This window comes from Bidens hawaiensis, unplaced genomic scaffold, assembly GCF_021521415.1.
Source record: "Bidens hawaiensis isolate Kalapana, Puna unplaced genomic scaffold, B.hawaiensis_p1.1 tig00013761_1, whole genome shotgun sequence".
Classification (NCBI taxonomy): domain Eukaryota; kingdom Viridiplantae; phylum Streptophyta; class Magnoliopsida; order Asterales; family Asteraceae; genus Bidens; species Bidens hawaiensis.
In genome coordinates this window covers 502,588-523,394 of record NW_027492175.1, presented here as the reverse complement: position 1 = coordinate 523,394, position 20,807 = coordinate 502,588, and the positions used below count along the sequence as shown (strand labels likewise).

The following is a 20,807-nucleotide window of genomic DNA, read 5'->3' as shown; positions in this document are numbered from 1 at the left end:
GTTATACATTTATATATTATTCTACTGTCAACTTGAAAATTAAGACAATTATACAAGCGTTGATATTACTTTCATTATCTTATAACTTTATTACTCATACGTATGGTCTAGTTTTTTTGTTAGTATGTATTAGGTTGTATAAAATTGGCCATTCAACCATATTTCATCAATTTATAAGAAACCATAAATAAATCAATTTCAGAATTTGATTGTATAAAACTATAAATTGCATTCCTTTAATAATATGTTATAGAACCGCTAATTTTAACAATTAAAATACCACTTATAAACACGTTATTCAATTGTAAGGGCGTGATGCGAAAATTTTTAGATGACTTAACTCACACAATTCTAAACATGCTTTTAAATCTACAAACAATTATGTTATAAGAATCAAAACGTGTTAATTACACTTTTGTCACCACGTCCTTGTTTTTTTTTTCTTTAATTCGCACACCTTAAAAGTTTCGTACATTAATTATATTACAGTGTATTTGATTCAAACACTAGATATACAAATGGGAAAACCGATTATTCAAGTCTAAGTGGTTGTGAGATTTAAAAATGCATAGGATCTTCATACACCACTTTTTGCATATACGACTCGTAGAGAGCTATACGGATCGTATAAGCTGAAAAAACTGTTTTTTGTGTCCCCTCTGCACAAGGGCGAATCTACCTAACAAATGGGTGGTTCAACCACCCGAGTTTCAAAATAATAATGTATTGATATATAAAAAATAACAGAGTGAACCACTTTATAAATTAGAAGAGAACCATGCTAATTTTAAAATGCGTGTTGGTTTGGTTAGTAAGTTGCTGGTTTTGCAAACTGTAGGTCACATGTTCGATTCCGTGTACAAATGAATTTTAGGAACTTGTTTTTTTTCTAATTCAACATTTTATCAATTTAGTTAATGTTTTATAAAACAATGAAACCAACATAACACAATTACAACCCCTCTTTCACTCTATCCCCTCTCCCCTCTTCAAACTCCACAACGCACAGCTCTTTGTCTTTCTACCAAGTTTCGGATAAAGATGTTATGCAATGATTTCTAAAGATGAAGACTCGTATGGGAATAACTATAACTATTTTTTTAATTTGTAAAAAAACAATCGTAATTATATTATGTGTTTTTAATTTCTAATGACAGTGTTTTTTTAATCGTATTTTTGTTATGTAATGAACTTTGCCTGAACCATCGAACCACCCGAACCTCAAACCGATCCGGAATTTTTTATATCCGACTCTATGAAATTAAGGCATCTAAAAGAAATGCACAACCTGAAAAAAATTTATGAATTCACCACTACCTCTACACACTTATTAGTCACGTATGACCTATATAGCCCGTATAACGTAATTGATACATGAGATATACAAACATATATACTAGCAAATTTAATTGTATAAAATTGAATGGGAAAATGATGAGCAATTTGAAAAATGTGAGAAAAGAATAAAAAGTAGTACACGGCAGGCACATACTACCACACCTTTCTTTTCTTTTGCACAGATCCCCACTCTCATGACGTCGCTGTAAAAACCCCTATCTACGTTCACACTCAACACCTATACCAACCTATAACTTTCTCTTTAGCCCCTCAACAAGTTACATTTTTACAATTATTTTTATCTTCACTCTAGTTGCTCAACATATAGTCGAGTTGAGCTAACTCGAGCGCAGTATTGTGCTCGATGTTAAACGATTTAGCTTGGTTTGGTTGTCTATTATTAACGAGTTGAAATTTGACCCAAACTTGACTCGTAGAAACTATATGCCAACTGTTTTTTTTTTCAATTTTTTTATAGAAGTTAATATATTTATATGAACTCCAATTTTATAATAAATTTAATATGACACAAATGAGTTACAAGCGAGCCAACAAGCTTAGTCTGATGCAAGATTTGGAATTGAAAAGTTTAAATGTGACTACTATGCGAGCTTTAAGTTATAAAAATTAAGATTTGGAGTTAACTTAAACGAGGTAAATGAGTGAGCAATGAGGTTATGTGTGGGCTTACCTTGTCCTAAGCTCTGCATTTTTTACGTAAGAGGCGGTTTCAACTGAGTTGTTATTTCTTTTAAAACGAGCTTATGGGTACTCGGGCACAAGCTGAGGAATCCAACATGTACGTGTTCACATAATATTATTATCTTCCATTATGTGAGGAAGCCAAGACTCAACCTTCAGGGTTATCTCCGAGAATCGTGAATCCTTTTGGACCGAAGAAAAAAAATTTACGCCTCTAATTGAGTAACTAGGTTTAAACATAAATAAATATTTGTTTACAAAAAAATATATATAATTTTAAAAAAAGGAAAATAAGCCCTATTGGTGTGTTGGGCCGAGGTTGGCACCACTCGGCCCTGCCTCATATCCGGTCTTTTCCACCTTACACATTCACAAATCGGTTTCATGAACCCGAAATTGCAAGCATGTTCTTGAACCCGATATGTCAAGCAAACCGACCAAACTGAACCTTGAATTCCAAGAAAAAAAATAATATGTCTTTGATGTAATATAAGCATAAATTGAGGTACCAAAACTCTAACTTCCATAAAAAGACAAAAAAACAATTTGACCATTGTAGCAGTCGGTTAGCTAGTGCTACAAGTTACCACTCCTTATATATCTATCTCTTCCCGTTACATTACATTATATTATATAGCATTATACATTAAATACATCCCACCGGCTACTTCCGGTCAGTCTTCCACCCCAAGCCTCCTTCAAAACCCTCATACATTTTCACCTTCAAAATCATTAACCAAATATTAATATTAATTAATATTAATTTGCAGACTAGTTGAATATTATTATGATGCTGAAAATGGAGACCAACCCATATCATAATAATAATAATAATAATAATAATAATAATAATAATAATATGGATGCTTCATCTAACCTTTTTTCATCACTACCACTTACTACTATTACTACTGGTGGTGATGGTGGTGATGACGTGGAACACCAGAAGAGTAGTTCACTAGGGTTCATGGAGTTACTAGGTTCTCAAGATTTTTATTATTATTATTATTCTATGTTTGATCATAATACGACCGCGTTTCCATCACCACCGTCACCTCATTATTTGAATCATCAAGATATTATTAATATTAATAATAATAATAATAATATTATTATTACAAGTACTACTACTACTGGTGTTGATGAAGAAATAGAATCATCGTCGGTGGTGTTGAATGCACAGCCGCCGTCATCACCGAATTCGTCTTCAATCTGCACTTCACCTACTACTGCTCATCAACAACTGTAAGAGAACATATTATTATTATTATTATTATTATTATTATTGTTTTAAATTTTAAACCGTGTTTGAATAAAAGTACTCCCCAAGAAATCAAGAATTTAAAAAACTATATATCTATAATTTTAAATTCATTGATTTTAATTAGTGGTTTTTACTTACTTACCCTAAATGTGATGAAAAAATCTATGGGTTTTGAATATTAATTATTAGTTATTAAACATGTATCATTTTGGCATAGTGTGTAATTACTAGATCTATATATATATTATTGTGTGTACTATATCAAGTTGCATTTGGATGAGCATGTATATGCAAATGTTGGATTGGAAATGGAATGTAATATTGGTAAGTACACAAGCAAAAGAGGTTTTTTTTTTTTGATTTTTTTGTGTCTATATGTATATGAGCTATGATGTTATGTGTAGTTAACAAATAATCTTGAATGATTTTTGATGTACACAAGTGATTATTATTATTATTATCAAGTGATTATAATTATTATTATAAATTGTAAATGTATCAAGTGATTGTAATAATTATTAGAATTCATAGGTATATAAAATTATATTCAAGTTTTACATAATAGAATCAGCATATTTGAAGTCGTCACGCGAGAACAATTTGACACATATAGTGATATCTAAGGAGTTAATTAGGTGAACTTTTGGTCGCGCAAATCTTTGTATGGATACGCGAATGTATAACGTTGTCGATCATGTATTCGATCAAGTCATCATTGGTGGAATTATAACATGAATAGATATAACTAAGGAAAATGTCTACTTTTAACATTTTCTCAAAGGTATTTATTTAAGTTTAAATGGTTTACTTGAATTGGAAATGAATGGATCATGTGAACATATAGGTCATGTGTTAAAGAGAAGAAATTAGCAATGGGTGGAGATGCAACAAAAGCAAAGAAGAAAAAGAAAGAGAAAGCACCAAGATTTGCATTCATGACTAGGACTGATGTTGATCATTTGGATGATGGTTACCGATGGCGCAAGTACGGCCAGAAAGCCGTCAAGAACAGCCGTTTCCCAAGGTAATGATACTCTTTTGTTAGTTGCGTAAAATACTCAACCTATCCATTTTTTAGGATGATTTCGTTGAAAAGTACACGTCTTACATTATATCGTTCATATGATGTTATACGTGTAAAGTAAAGCGTCATATGTACGTGTGCATATAATAGTCACACGCTTCATATGACTTTTTTAGTGGTTACATCAGTCATTTATGTGTTAGTCAGACACGTTATATTGGTTTGTATGATATGCCATTTTTGCGTCTCATATAATATGAGCTCATGTGGGCCGTACGACATGTCCGTCATGTTTGAATAACGTGTTGTTGGTGTTTGTTTAGCCAAACTCCACTTTTACTCGATGTACCTTGTTACACTGTTAAGTCACTCATATTCTCTCATTTTCACACTAAAAGCGAAAAAAGAAAAAGATCCTCTTGATTTCTCGAAGGACAAGTACCAGTGGCGGTTCGGAGGGTGTGCGAGCCGCACCATCGGCCGGAGCACAAACTTTTTAATACATATTACATATATATATATATAGTTTTTGGCGTTAAAAATAAGGTTAATTATTTGCAATGGTTTATAAGATAATTACATGCTCAGAATGGTTTCCGCTTATAATAAATTTGTCGATAAAAGTTTTATCCATTTACATTAGCGAATAAAAAATTTTCGTTAAGGTTTACTTGTCTTTTTATTTTGGCTCGGCCGAGGTATTTAAATTCTCGGAGACAGCCCTGACAAGTACGGTGAAAAATTCAGGAAAGTTATTCAGTTAACAACAAGATTAATTAAAAATCTAATAACTTGGTTCCTTGCAGGAGCTATTTTAGATGCACAAGTGCAACATGTAATGTGAAGAAGAGAGTGGAAAGGTGTATGGATGATCCATCATATGTTATCACCACCTATGAAGGCCAACACACCCATCCGCCTGCCGCTAGTTCCGCACCTTTAATCCCCTCCTTTAATCATCTCATCAACACCGCCACCTTTGCACCCGCCGCCACGGCCACCACAGTACCACATGCTATGCTAAAACTAGACCAAGGAGGGCTTCTTCAAGACATGCTGCCTTGTCATCACTGATTATTATATATCAATATCCATGCATGCATCTTTTATCTTTTATGTATGAAGTTTAAAAATCCAAGCTAACTGTTTTAAGTTATTAGTATATATTTTGCAAGAGATTAATTAATTAGTTTTGTCTTACTTTTTGAACCTATGTAAATGGGAATGGTTTCATGTCTTTTACCAAACCCTAGACAACTTAAACTCTTCTTGTATTATTTTTCTTAATTTTCGCAGGTGCGCGTGAGCGTTGTTTGTTACACTGCACTCGTATCAGTTAATATCAGGTCATGGTTTTAGTTTACAATGCTGCAGCTTCTCCCAGCTCATTGAGGAATATCCCTTTTGGGTTTTCATCGATGACCGGCATGTTGTAGTGAATGTATTATTGAGGTTATATGGCGAAAAAATTACCAGTTTTTAGTAATACAAATTTTCAAGTTTAATTGTTGGCTGTATAGTATCATTTTATGTCAGGTGATTAAAATGGTTTCCTTAATTTCTTTAGATTATATATCTTTGTCACTAAAACAGTTTTAGTTTCTTTAAATTATATCTTTACAACTGGTCAAGTTTGATTACAAATTACGGTCTGTTTGCTACTTAGAAGAAGTGTTTTAATTATTCAACTTATTATTCAACTTATTATTCAACTCATTTTAGTTATTTTGAGCTTATTATAAAAAGACATATTTAGGAGATATATATTATTATTCATAAAATTTGTAATTGGTTTTTTTTGCTTACATACTATATTATTTATAAAAAAATACATAATGTAAAGATATTATTTTGCCGGTCTGGCTTTGTTACATTAGTTAGCTTTCTGTATATATATATATAACCATGACTAAATCATAGAAGTATAAATTTTATATATATAACCACAACTAAATTATACACTTTGGTTATAGAATTAAACAAATCATTGGTTGATACTCTCTCTATGGTTGGAATTGAATATGAAAACATTTTATTGACTTACTGGCTTTTTAAAAAAATAACTATTATATGTATAACCACAACTAAATTATACACTTCGGTTATAGAATTAAACAAATCATCGGTTGATACTCTCGCTATGGTTGGAATTGAATATGAAAATATTTTATTGACTTACTGGCTTTTTCAAAAAATAACTATTATTGATAAACAAGGATTTATGACTTTTAGAAAAAAAAATCTTTTTTCTTACCAAAAAGCTAAAATAGAAGGACTTTTGTGGCTGACAAACACATTTAACTTATTGGCTTTTAAAAAAACCAATAATGTTTTCAAACTCAATCGCAAACATGTTATTCTGTTATTATTTAGTCAATCGGTTTTTTAAACACGACTTGATGCAATGCCATACCAACCAGGGCCGCTATAATTTTTTTTTTTTTATTATTTATCTATTTATTTTATAACAAACAACAAAATCTTTAAAAGGACTAAAGAAAATAATCCTAAATCTGATTTGTAAACCCATTGTATTGTTGCTGATGTGGTGCTGCGCCCATGAGCAAAACATGATGTAAAGATGGTGTCATAAAGCACTATAAGGAAAATCTTAAACATGTGATTTGGTCTCTAGATTTGTTTTTGGTTCAATGAATGTCCAATCATCCATGTGCAAACAAAACATGTTCTTTTCTTAATTAACCCAAACATTTTTCTTTAATATTACGTGTTTTTAAAAAACCAATTTAGTGTTCCTCTATGATATTTGTCTGCCTATTACACTTTAGTATCACTTAATTAATATAACCAATAAGTTATTTTGAGGAAATACACCGGGTGTTGATTATATACTGTTATATATGTATTTTTCGTATTTTGTATATGGGCTCATTTTCGTGATTAATGGGCTTGTATATACTCATATCCGGGGAAAAAGGAAAAAAAAGAAACGCGTTTTCATGGAGTCTTGTTTTATCATCTTGTTCATCACTATCTCGATTGTCAACGTCTCAATCACCACCGTCTCGATCAGTCTTTATCTTCGTTGTATCAAAGGCTCTATCAAAAACATTAAAGAGAAATGAACGTCAAAGTTTACAACAATATTAAACTCTCGGGTTGTATATTCAAATCAATCTCATGTTGTGTTAATGCGTGTTAGATTATTGTTTCGTCACGTTGATGATTCTGTTCTTGTAAAGAGCATTTTTCCTTATTCTACTTTTTCTTTATTAGTTTGTTCTGTTACAGTCCAAACTGCTTATCTGACTATTTGAAAACGCAATAAGTAGATATCTACCAACTCCTTAAATCATGATCAAATCCAATATTAAAACATATGCAATCCCAACCACCCCTCAATTCATGGTCAAATCCAGTGTGAAGACCCATGCAATGTGCATTAAATGATTAGATATCAACCCCTATCACAGGGATATGCAAATAGTAACCTTATTATAACATTATAGAAAATTATAAAAAAAAAATGGTAGCCCCACAACCTTCTTGACATGGGATCTTGCAACTTCATGATACTCGTCGATATTAATCTTATTTTTTAAGGGAGAAACCTGTTACGCTAGCTTGCTAGTTGGGTTCTTCACGTGTCGTTTTTGTGTTGCGCTAGTGCATAGGCATGGGCGCATGACGCACCCCTCCAATTCATAACTGAATCTTTTTAAGTCAATATTATTAATTTAAAACCTTAATATATTTTGTGATATTAGCTAAGAAACAATTTAAACAATAATAATTACACAACTCCCAAGCCCAACTTATCCAGTTAAGTAGCCCAAATGAAATGACAAATCTAGTTTAAGCACAAAGAGCCATAGAAAGAGATGATATTGTATGAAGATTGTTATGAACATTGAGAGCTTCTTGATCAGTTCTTCCCATCTGAACTTCTGTTACTTACCTCTGTAACTGCTCGATTACACGTTTATATCGATTACTTCACTCGCCATGTTAAAACTATATCACTACAATGATGTCGAATTAAGCATTTTAAAGTAGACACGAATGAACTTCGTTATTGATTATAGGCTTCGTATACTCGTTCTTTCAAACTAAAAAGAACGCATATACACTCCGAGTAATAAGGATTTCAGAGTGGCGCGGCATCAAGTATGAATAGGAAACTAAGGGGTTATAAGTCAATGTTATGTTTCCCTGTAACAACGATGGTGACGACGACGACAATGACAACGGCCACCACTAGGTTACAACTACAATTCAAAACAAAAACAAAAACAACACAACATTCACATCAACAAGAAACCTAAACAATAACAAACAACTAATCACAAAGGGGCCGCGGCTAACTTATCGAATTCCGCACCTACTCTCTTCATTTCCTCGGACAATGCTTCCATAACACCGATCTCTGAATCGAATTTCTTCTTCTTCAACACCACCTGTTTCCTTTTAGCCTCCAGTTCCTTTATCTGTCTATCGATCGCTTTAATCTCTTCATCAAAGGGTTGTACACTATGTTCCTCTATTTTCTCAGCAACCCCTTTTGACCGCTCTACCAATTCGTCCTCTTTGTCCTTGAACAAAAGCAATTGGGCCAACCGATCTCTTATCACCTTAACATCAAACCCGTTGTTTTCGAGTTCCACAAGGGTCTCCAAAAAGTCCTCAATTCTACTTCTAGGTTCATCAAATCTCAAGCCACGAGTCTTGTTAACCAGGATCGAAAATGTAACCATGGTACCGATGGCTAACCCTTCACGAGCACTTTCTTTCACACCTTCCAACAGTGGACGGAAATGTGGTTTTTGTGGAAGCATCCGGAAGGCTTCCATTGACTCTACGGTTTCCCATAGTGGTGTGGTTCTGGCAACCGGTACAACAAGTGCAAGTCTCTTATCCACAGTTCCTTCTTAAAATGTAATTGATCGTCAATTCGTCATCGATTTGCAATTTTAAAAAATTCAAAATTTAGTAAAAAGAGACTTACCTTGGCCATGAACGGTTGGAGAGTGTTTAGCTTCAAACAAAATAGAAATAGGTTGATCATCGTTAGCTGCAACGATATCTACATCAAAAACAGTTATGTTAGGATTGTTAGGGGATCATGATAGGGCTGAGCACGGTTCGGTTCGGTTATTGGATGAAACCGAAACCAAAACCGAAGTAGTCGATTATTTTAGTTTCCTAACCGATCGGTTTTCGGTTATTCGGTGATTCGGTTATTTTCGGTTTCGGTTTCTGTTAATTGCGTGTACATTCAAAAAAATTCAATATCAAATAATGAACTACAATAATTATTCGCGTTCCAACAAATATAGAATAATAAGTCTTTAGTCATTATTATCCATGAATAGATTTCCAAATAGAAAAGAATAGAATAAAGAAAAGGTATAACCGATTACCTTAACAAAAAATGTAAAGTGATGAACAGATGGATTTGAGTCTGTAGAATAAAGAAAAGACATAATCGGTTCGGTTCGGTTTTATTCGGTTTTTTAAAATGGATAATAATCTAACCGAAACCAAAAAACCAGTTTTTCAAAAAACCAAAAAATTAACCTTCGCTTAATGCTTCGGTTAAATTTTTTCGGTTCGGTTTCTGCTCACCCCTAGATCATGATGATCATCATTAAATAATTAACCATTAACTTATAAGAAAGTTAGTAGTGAACCTTGAGCAGGAGACTCGGTGTTTACACTAATTGTCCTCCGTTTTCCTCGTTTTCCTTTCCTTGCTGAATACTTTTTCGTCCCTTGACTCGGTTGACCATCTGTACTTTTATTTGGTAGCTTGTCTTTACTCAATGGAGCCTTCTGTATCCCCGGTTCTGGTTGCTCCTTTACAGGCCCCTGGTTCTCTTCTTTCTTTTGATCATCTTCCACCACAGAAGGTGCAGATGGAACATCTCCATTCTGATTATTAACTGCAATTTTATAAAAAAAATGTTTAGAAGTATGCGTTGTTAAATTGTCAAATGTCAACCACAATTCATCAATATAATTAATAATAAATAAAAGTTAAAGGTTACCTGTGGCAGGATTCGTTGGGCTTGAAGGCCGTAACTTAGGTGGTCTACCCCTCTTTCTTTTTGGAGCAACAGATGCAGTATCCACTTCACTTCCCTGTTAATGAAAACATGAAAAACATTACAACCACCCAATTTATATAAACTTTTAGTAAAAGTACAAAATTATGTTTTTTTTTCACCTTCTCAGCCACTGTTAATGGTGAAAGTGGAACACTGCGTTGTTGTGTGTCACTTTCTGTAACATTCGGGGTCTTTTCAATGGACAGCTTCTGAAGTATATTCCCTTGTGATACTGACATCCCATTACATTGCAAGCCCACGACAACAGGAACAATAGAATCTTCGTCAATATCGTCTTCTTCCTCAATTTCTTCCACAATTTCTTCGGTTATTGATTTGGTGGTGGAGTCAACTTTAGCTGAAATTGTTTTCATCTTAAGCATTTAATATACAAGGTTGCTAATTAAGAATAAGAATTAGGATTCCATTAACCACACACCTGTGTCACAAGCTTGCAAGCTCCTAAGCCCGTTGGTTAACTTCCCTCTCTTTCTTGGAGAATTCGTTGTTAGTTTACTACCCTGCAATTGAAAAAAATAAGTCAACTTTGCCCCTGAACGCTCATTACTGTTAAGTAAGAAATATAATTGTATAGGACATTCAGCTCACCGCTTTCTTTCCACTAGAAGGATTCTCATTTTTACCAACGGCTTGGCCAGCCATTCCAGTTACTTCAGAGTCAATGCCCTCAGATTTACCAACAGATGAACTGTTTTCTTTTTTACTTGAATCATCGTTCATAATTTCATCCTGTGGTTTCTTTGAAGACGGAGCACCATTATCATTGCTATCAATTTTTTTCTGCCTTGACCTCTTCATTCTTGATGTTGCAATAGTGGATTGTTTGTCAGTGTTGGGTGTTGTCTGCTCAATTTGCTGCTCTATCAAGGAAGAAGGTGTTCTCCCATCCATGTCACCCTTCACAAAGTTAAGATTTATATAATTACAACCTCCACCGACACAATTAGTTCAAGTTCAATCACAAAAGGCACATTTACGATAGCATATAAACAAGTTTACTTGCTCAAATAAGACCAGATTGTTAATCTGTGTATGTATGTTAACATCTAATTGCATTTAGTATACATTTTCAAGTATATATGATCAATATTGCACCTAAGCTAATGCATACACATGATATTTAGAAATATTTTAGACCATTCCACATTTTCTTCTAGACAGCAAACACGTATTTACTTACTACTTAGTTCACAGTGAACAACCAAATAGACTGGGAGTCCGGGACAAGTGCAAATAACAAACAAGTAATCCAGTTAACCATATATGTGTGCATACAATGAAAAGAATACCTGAGAAGCATTGAACCATTTTCCACCTTTCCACTCCATATGTGGCCTTACTCTCGAGTAAACAAACTCTCTTTCCTGTTTCGTATGTTTAAAGAACACATTATACCTATTGTCAGCAAGTTCTTTGGTAACTACTCCACTCCACCATCCAAAATCATAATAAGCATCCACCTTTTCCAACAAAACAAAACTCTTAACTCTCAAAGGAGGCGGTGTCGGACGAATATGAAGATAATCTACTGTTGCTTTATGAAGAACCGCCTCATCACCAGTTCCCGGCTGCTGATACTCAACCAAAAAAGTATTGTTGTCGGTGTTTTTTAATATAGTTGCAGGAAGCCAACAATCACGCAAATTCTCTCTCTCAAAAGACACTTCCACTTTTTTGCCTACAGTGAACAGCAATCCTGCTGTTCCCTTCCGAGAATTTGTCAGAGAAACGAAATCAGAAGCATAATTTAAAAATTAGCATCAACAAACAAACAACAAATCAAATAAAACCTTGCTTGTGTTCGTAAACCGTTCACAAACCAATTTTGTTCCCTTAGGTGTTTGTCAACCGTTCGCTTGTCCGATAAAAGCTTAATGAACAAACAAGAGCAAGGCCTTGTTCAGCTCGTTTACAGCCGTAAGTATAATCTTTCAAACACTCCAAAAATTTCGACCAATATTTGACCGACTTTAAACCATTTGAACCAATGCTTTGACCGACTACTGATTTGCTGGTCCGATTAGGTGAAATCAAATCCGTAGCATACCAAATTAGCAATTGATAACCAATCGCAATTTATACAACACTGCAATAAACATACTCCTAAGTACAAACACCACCACACCAAAATCCAATTAAAAAGAACAACAAACCCTAAACGTCGTGCCTTACTGTATAGTTAAATCCCCAAACATGTAAATGAACCTAACTACAAACTAGGTAGACAATCAATAAAACTCTATTTGCGTTCATTTGTGTACGTAAACCGTTCAGGAACAAGTTCATTTCGTCTATGAACATACACTACACAAACAAGAAATTTTGTCCGTTAGATGTTCATGAACCGTTTGCTTGTCCGATAAAAGCTTAAAAGACTAACATGAACAAGGCCTTGTTCGATTCAATTCATTTACAGCCCCAAATATAATCTTTCAAATACTTAAAAAATTATGACCAATTTCGACCGACTAACAGTTTATTGGTCTGTTCAGGCAAAATCAAATTGGTGGCACATTGAATTAACAATTAATTGGTAACTAACCGAGTTTTTTACAACACTGCAACAAATAAACTCACTGCAACAAATAAACTCCTAATTCCAAACATTACCACACCAAAATCCAACTAGAAAGCACATTATACCAAATAAACCCTAAATAAGACGCCTCACTTATCGTATAACTAAATCCCCCCAAAATCCCCAAATATGCAAACTAACCTAACCAACAACAATAAACCCTAACATAGATAGAAAGTGCACATATAGTAATTAACGGACTAACAGAGTTCAATTAATCAATAATTAATATTAACATATTAAAAATAAAGGAACAATAATAATAAAGCAGCAAATGCATAAACCTGCTTCTGCAGTTGGAACCATCTTTCAAATACTTCAAAAATTTTGACCAGTTTTAACCGATTCGGACCAGCTTTGCCGATTTTCTGGTCCAATTAGGTAAAATCGAATCGGTAGCACATTTTAAGTACAAATAAACCCTAAGCACGGTACAAAATCCCCAAATATGTAACTTAACCTAACCAACAACAATAAAACCCTAACATAGATAGATAGAAAGTACACATATAGTAGTTAGCAGAGTTCAATTAATCAATAATTAATATTAAAAATAAAGGAATAATTATAATAATAATAATAATAATAATAATAATAAAGCAAATGCATAAACCTGCTTCTATAAGTACAAATAAACCCTAAGCACTGTACAAAACCCCCAAATATGTAAATTAACCTAACCAACAACAACAACAACAATAAACCCTAGCATACATAGAAAGTACACATATATAGTAACATTTGCAGAGTTCAGTCAATTAACAATCAATAATCAATAATTAATATTAAAAATAAAGGAATAATAATAATAATAAAGCAAATGCATAAACCTGCTTCGGACCAGCTTTGCCGATTTTCTGGTTCAATTAGGTAAAATCGAATCGGTAGCTCATTATAAGTACAAATAAACCATAAGCACGGTATAAAACCCCCAAATATGTAAATTAACCTAACCAACAGCAATAAAACCCTAACATATATAGATAGAAAGTACACATATAGTAATTTGCAGAGTTCAATTAAATAATTAATCAATAATTAAGATTATAAATAAAGAAATAATAATAATAAAGCAGCAAATGCATAAACCTGCTTCTGCGGTTGGAACCATCTGCCATTGACCCATCGTCTATGCACTCTCAGCTGCTCACAATTAAACCGAATCCCCTCACAATTAGACCGGTTTAAAAACGTAACAATATAATTAAACTCGTCGATAACGTCAGTAACTACACCAGTGCACCAGCCGTCGTTGTAAAACACGTCAACGACGTCGTTCAGCTGATAACTTAAAGGACTAGCGGTTGAGAAGTGAGGCTTAGGTCTGACGTAAGCAATGTCAGCGTATTCACGTAATCGAGTGGATGAATTGTTATCGGAGGAAGTGAAGAGGTTGTGGTATTCGAGATAGACGAGTTTGTTGTGGTGGTGGATGACGGTGGCGGAGTAGTAGGTGTGGTTGTCGTCGGAGGTGACTTCAAGTCGGAGCCTTTGGTTAAGAAGGTGTAGGTGTGGTGGTCGTGGACGTTGTCGTCATCCATCCCATTTCAGGTTTTGGAAACCCTAATTGGTAATTGGTCCTGTAAAATGAGTCAGTCAAACAAGGTGTGGTGCGGTGCGGTGCGGTGCGGTGTGTGGTTTTTTTTATTTTGGGATGTGAATTGGAATTGAAATGAATCATGGTAAAGAAAATCACCAAAGGATAGGTGCAATTAGGATGAGCGTTTTTTGGACGGTTCCGGTACTGGTATTAAATTTGGTATCATCGTTACTGAATCGGTACCAAGTTTTTAGTTTTTGTTGTCGGTACGGTACTGGTTTTTCCCAAATTTTGCACGAAATACTGGTACCAAATATGTTGAATTTTTGGGATTGGGGATTTTTGGGAACGGTACCGATACCATCCCGAGCTCATCCCTAGGTGCAAATGAACTAGTTAGGGGTGTTCTTCAGGTTAGTTTTTTTGGTCGGGTTATTTGGGATTCATAGTTTTAAATCAAAACCCAAAAACTCAATCCAAATATCTCACGGTTTCTTTGAGTTCGGATACGGGTTTTATCCAGTCAGGTTTTGGGTAAAAGTGACAACCCTAAAACTAGCATAGCTAATTTGAGCCGAGCTGAGTCTTAAATAAAGCTCGTTTAGTTATGACGGACGGTAAACGGTATCGTTAGGGTGGAAAGCATTGTGGGGGAAATCAAAACGTTGGGTTATCTATGGATAAAAAAATAGGTTGGGTCAACTACGTTAATGTGGGAGGATTGATGTAGATTCAAAGTGTAATCGGGTTGGACTATTATAGATGGTTTTGAGGTTGAGTTTGAAAACTGCTTATTGTCTTATTGGCTTCTTCAAAAAGTCATTTTGAAAAGTCAGGATTTGAGGCTTTTAATAAACTTTGTTTAACTCTTTTAAAGAGCTAAAATAAAAGGAATTTTTGTAATTGCCAAACACCATTTAACTTATTGATTTTTTGAAAAAGCCAGTAACATGTTTTCAAACTCAATCCCAAACAGTTTAAAAAAAATAAATAAATAAATAAACAAACAAACATAGATGTCTTGTTATTTATTACTTAAAAGAGCTTGGTACCACATAAATTGATCTAGCATTCAACACACTTCAAATACTAACATCCAACCATACATTTCCCAAAAGGTGTTACAACACCAAGTCTTGTGACCAGTAACTTGGTTATATTTACATTACATTGCCTCATATCTTGCATTCGGCCGCTTCAAGATCAAAGAAACCACCCAAGCCCAGTCTGCAATCTCCATGCTCCCTTGAGTTCAGATTGACTTTTCACATGACGACGAGCAAACAAGAAGACAATCGATACGGGTCTCCATTTTCTTGATGACCAATAGCTGTCAGAATCAATCTCATAAGTATCCTTTCTACCTGGATAAGAAGACTCTAACATGCTTACTGATTATTAGGGGTGTGCGTGGTGCGGTTCGGTGCGGTTTTAGGCTAAAACCAAACCAAAAACCAAAACTTCGGTTTTTAAAGTTTTTGAAACCGTTCGGTTTCGGTTTTTTCAATTTTGTTTTTTCGGTTTTCTTTTTGGTTTCGGTTCAGTTCAGTTTCGGTTTTATCGGTTTTAGCCATTTGAGCCTGAAAATTTTAAGCCGAAAAAAAAAGTTGGCAAAAATAAATGAATTTAGGTATAAATAATTTTGTTAATTGTAAAATTACAGACTATTATACATTTGACCAAAAATATTTGAGTTACATATTTATTAAATTCTTAGAAATTACCTAAGATGAAATATAAAAAACGAAAATTTAGGAATTCGGTTCGGTTCGGTTTTTTTGGTTTTTATTACATGAAAAACCAAAACCGAACCGTTAGTTCGGTTACAAAAACATAAAACCTAACCGTCGATTTTTGTTTCGATTTGAATTTTTCAGTTTCGAATCGGGTTTTTTGGTTTCTTGAACACCCCTACTGATTATATACAGTACCTGTCATATTAACTATCTGTAGCCTTCAGCTTTCGAGGCCTTTTGTTAGACTGAGCTGGTGAAGACGGAGCTTCTCTTCCCGGTCCCTTTAAACACAAAAAATATTACCATTAACTATTGTTGACCATGAAAAAATAATACCAATAATAAAATAATATGGAGATGTAAACAAAGTTGAAGGAAACATGATCCATACCTTGCGTTTTTGGTCTCTTTTGCCAACTCTTTCTGTTGATATTGCTGGAAAAGGAACGAAGAATAAAACGAGATGAAAAAATAAATAAGAAAAATGAAATCACAAGTAAAACTCCAATCAAGCTAATTACCTCCAAAGCTTACTGAGTCGGGAACAAATGCACGGTCCTGTTCAATGACACGTAAACGCTGTCAGGTCGAACCATATCGAAAATAATTAAAAGAAAATACAACAAAAACAGTTTGCATTTGTCGTTAACAGGGATTAGTAACCTTTGGTGTGTCTGGTGTTTCAGTATATGAACCTTCACGGTAAGACGAACCTTCTTCCTTATTTTGCAACTGAAAAATAATAATAAGGAAAAACAAATCTAGTAAGCCAAATATAAAATAATCAGACTAATTAAAGAAACGAGCATAAATACAAAACAGCACCAGTTTCTGAAGATTTAAAAGAGTCAGTATCTCTTTTCGCAATTCCAGATGCTCTGCACAAACAGCTTTAGTCGGGACTTTGGGTTTCAAATTCACCTGTACAATATACAAATGGCAAAACTGTAAAAACCATGTCACGTATAAGTAAAATAATAATAATAAGAAACCTTAAGCTCTTGTAAGAATTGTTCAACACGTTTGATAGTTCGCAATCCTGCTGATGAGCTGGCAGCTTGCACCATTTGATCCAATGCATATGTTCTCAAGTACACCTTAAGCTGCATACAAAATAAAGCAGTAATATAAAATCAGTTTCCTCAATCACAATCATACATGTGTACCTGTGTATGTATACAGGTACATATATGTGTGTGTATAAAGGATATAATGATACCTTGCGAAGAGAGGCTGCTGCAGCAGCAGCATTTTCTGCTATTGACATCAAAGGTGCAACACCTGAAGTAGCCTGAATATTAGAAGGTGATGCTGTTTCAGCAGCAGCAGCTTTTTCCATGCGTTCGGGACTAGCATTTGATGTGACTGCCAGCTCAGCAGCCTGAGCAGCCTGAAAAACAAAACATGACGCACGTGACAAGTGTCATCTTCACACACGTGTAGAAAGGAATCCAGTATTAAACTTGCCTTTGCAGCAGCCATACGAGCCTCCATTATTTTCTTAGCTTCAGAAAGAACCTGAAAACAAAAAGTTAAAATAAAGAATTAGCTTCCATATAAAAGATATTTAAAACACCTTGATTATTTGAAGCTAAAAATGCATACCTCAGCATCTTTACGCTCTTGGTGCTTTGTCTGAGAGAGAACCATGGACAAAGAACGCTTACGGTCTACCTCTTGAGAGATGTTGTATGGATCCTACATCAAAGAATAGATAAATCTTTAAAAGAAAGCCAAATAACTTCACGACAGATTCATAAAAGAGAAACAAAATATAGAAAAACAAAAATTGCAAATGTTCTTACTTTAACAAGAGGGTGATTAGAAACATCAGCAAGAGATGGAGCCCTTGCAATTAATATTGTCCGAGAAACTGCATTCGTACGGATAACAAAGAGTAATTAGTCATTTGAATGTTTGAATCATGGAAGTGAGGTGTCATGACAATAGAAAAATAATGGGAGTTAATGTCTAAATTACCACTATAGTAGCGATTCTTTAGTTCCTCCACTGATCGAGATGTTGAAAATCTATCAGCAATTACAACAAACCGGAGATCAAAACGTTCACATAACTCAAAGAGTTCTTCCGTCTCTTCTTTGGTCCATTCCTGGCAAAAAAATATATATTTATAGGATTGCGAATAACAAAAATTTGACCAATGTTAACATGTCTAATCATTTTAAAAAAATTTAAAATTTGCTTTATCAACCAAAAAAACAAGAGAGCTTTAATGGTTTTTCTAGGGCAAAAAATGCTGCTAACATAATTTCCAGATACCATAAAACAATCTATAAGAAATATCTGATAACATTATTTGAAACTTACAGGATCAGTCAAATGCTTCTCATACTCCTCATCTGTGTACTTGATCACATCAACAGACTGCAACATTTCAAGTCAAAGTCAGCATGGCATCTATATCCATATACATACATATATACTAAATTCGATGTTGTTATGAAAAGAAACAAGGCATTACCTTGTTGTACTTTGCAAACGAATAATCTCCAGTTGGCGGAGTTCCATTTACAACTCTAACCTATAAACGTTTAAAACCATTAAAACATATTACAAAACACATCCAGCTAACAACCAAACTTGTACATGAAAAAAAAGAACATAATATGATAACAATATACCCAATGGTAAAGCTTCAAGTCGTCTTTCCGAGCTGAACTTGTGAATGAAAGCCATTCCCATGTTATCTAAAAAAATAATATCAAAACCATCAACAAAAGTCAAATGCATAACATGAATAACAGACTAGTGTAAACTTACAATTACAAAAAAAAACAGTACACACTAATTACACAAATTTAAGAAACATCACATGGAAGTCACAACTCTAGGCCTGTAAACAAACCCGACGTTCAGTGAACTGCTCATGAACTGTTCAACAGTTAGTTCGTTTACCTTTGTTAATTTAATAAACAAACATACACAAACAACTTTTTTTTATGTTCGTTTATTTTCATTGTTTATGTTTGTTTAACCCATTTAACTATGTCATTTTATATATTTTTTTAAATAAATTAAGATCTATTAAACTTCAATTGGTGTCTGTTTATGTTCATTTATGTTCGTTTATATTCTTTGGATTTAGTGTTCGTTTATGCTCTTGAAATGTTAACAAACAGACATAAATGAACACAGGCATATTCATTTTCTTAACGAACAAACATGAACAAGACAACTTGTTCGTTCACTTTAAAAACCAGACGCTGGTAAACTGTTCGTGAACCGTTCAATAAGAAGTTCGTTCATGTTTGTCAATTTAATAAACGAACAATCATGAACACATGTTCCGTTCGCTCATTTACGTTGGTGACCGTGTGTTCATATCTGTTCATTTATTTTCGTGAACTGTTTGTTTAGAATGTTGACGAACAAACATACACGAACATGAGCATGTGCTCGTTTACGTCCGTGAACATTCTTAATGTTTGTGTTCCGTTCATTCATTTACATTCATATATGCTCGTTTACACTTACGTTCATTCATTCTCGTTTGTTTATGTTCGTTTGACTCATTTAAGTATACAATTTCATAACTTATAAAAAATAATCAAACATCTATAAAACTTCAATCAGTATCCATTTATGTTCATTACATTTTGTTCATTTATGTTCGTTTATATTCTTTCGTGTTCATTTAGAATACACGTTCATTTTCCTAGCGAACAAACATAAACGATACGAAAATTCAATTAAACAAACGAACACGAGCATGCCTACACAACTCATAACCACCAACTAACCTTCTCATTTTCGGATTTCTGACGTTTCTTCAGCTGATTAACATCAAGTGAAGGCATAAGAGGTGGTGGCACACCACCTGTAAGCGCATAAACCTGCAACATATTACACAAATTAAATAATAATAATAATAATAATAATAATAATAGTAATAGTAATAATAATAATAATTTCTGTTGTTTATTAGGCACTGTTTCGCAGGTTCTGTTTTATGACGTAATTACTTCGAACATGATTACTTCGTTTCAAGTATTTTTTGACGGAATAATAATAATAATAATAATAATAATAATAATAATAATAATTTCTATTGTTAATTAGGCACTGTTTCGCAGCTTCTGTTTTATGACCTAATTACTTCGAACAAGATTGCTTCGTTTCAAGTATTTTATGACGGAATAATAATAATAATAATAATAATAATAATAATACTAACCTCACGCGAGATGCCATCAGGTTTCCGTTGAGAGTCTTTCTGTGGTCTGGATTTCTTCTCCGGTGGAATTGATAGTGAGTTCTTCGGGAGCCCTAAAATGTCCTTTGCGTCCATTAATATTAATATTATTATTAATTAAACTTAGGGTTTTGATTTCACTGAAGAAGACGTATAAAATGTGATCTGGAAGTGAAGGATTTAGAAATTAGGGCTTGCAGGTTTTACAGATTCAACTGAGCGCGATGCTTGATTCCCGGTTTTCAAGCTCGGGTTCGGCTCGTTTGTTGATTAATTTTTTATATATACGAGTTAAGTTGATTCGAGCTAAGTTTTACGTTTTA

At 33.8% G+C, this 20,807-nt stretch overlaps 2 protein-coding genes and 1 pseudogene across 3 annotated transcripts; 1 reads left to right on the top strand and 2 right to left on the bottom strand.

Moving 5' to 3' along the window:
• Nucleotides 1-2,799: 2,799 nt before the first annotated feature.
• Nucleotides 2,800-5,642, top strand: LOC143544847 (uncharacterized). Its single transcript, XM_077036836.1, has 3 exons — nucleotides 2,800-3,285; nucleotides 4,149-4,328; nucleotides 5,135-5,642. The coding sequence occupies exons 1-3, from the start codon at nucleotides 2,828-2,830 to the stop codon at nucleotides 5,400-5,402; spliced, it is 906 nt and encodes a 301-aa protein (XP_076892951.1). The 5' UTR covers nucleotides 2,800-2,827; the 3' UTR covers nucleotides 5,403-5,642.
• A 2,753-nt stretch (nucleotides 5,643-8,395) lies between these two features.
• LOC143544866 (DUF724 domain-containing protein 7-like) lies at nucleotides 8,396-14,532 on the bottom strand (annotated as a pseudogene). Its single transcript, XR_013137323.1, has 9 exons — nucleotides 14,085-14,532; nucleotides 11,707-12,123; nucleotides 11,006-11,314; nucleotides 10,836-10,917; nucleotides 10,516-10,754; nucleotides 10,337-10,430; nucleotides 9,980-10,231; nucleotides 9,295-9,372; nucleotides 8,396-9,216 (listed from the first exon to the last, which is right to left on the bottom strand). The product of XR_013137323.1 is annotated as a DUF724 domain-containing protein 7-like (transcript).
• A 1,058-nt stretch (nucleotides 14,533-15,590) lies between these two features.
• On the bottom strand, nucleotides 15,591-20,698 carry LOC143544864 (SWR1-complex protein 4-like). The gene is made up of 17 exons (XM_077036856.1): nucleotides 20,467-20,698; nucleotides 20,033-20,125; nucleotides 18,914-18,979; nucleotides 18,754-18,813; nucleotides 18,600-18,656; nucleotides 18,252-18,381; nucleotides 18,077-18,144; nucleotides 17,877-17,969; nucleotides 17,739-17,789; nucleotides 17,491-17,661; nucleotides 17,264-17,374; nucleotides 17,097-17,192; nucleotides 16,935-17,003; nucleotides 16,793-16,829; nucleotides 16,663-16,706; nucleotides 16,467-16,552; nucleotides 15,591-15,865 (listed from the first exon to the last, which is right to left on the bottom strand). Exons 1-16 carry the CDS (start codon nucleotides 20,578-20,580, stop codon nucleotides 16,475-16,477), a joined length of 1,338 nt encoding a protein of 445 aa, XP_076892971.1. The 5' UTR covers nucleotides 20,581-20,698; the 3' UTR covers nucleotides 15,591-15,865; nucleotides 16,467-16,474.
• Nucleotides 20,699-20,807: the final 109 nt, after the last annotated feature.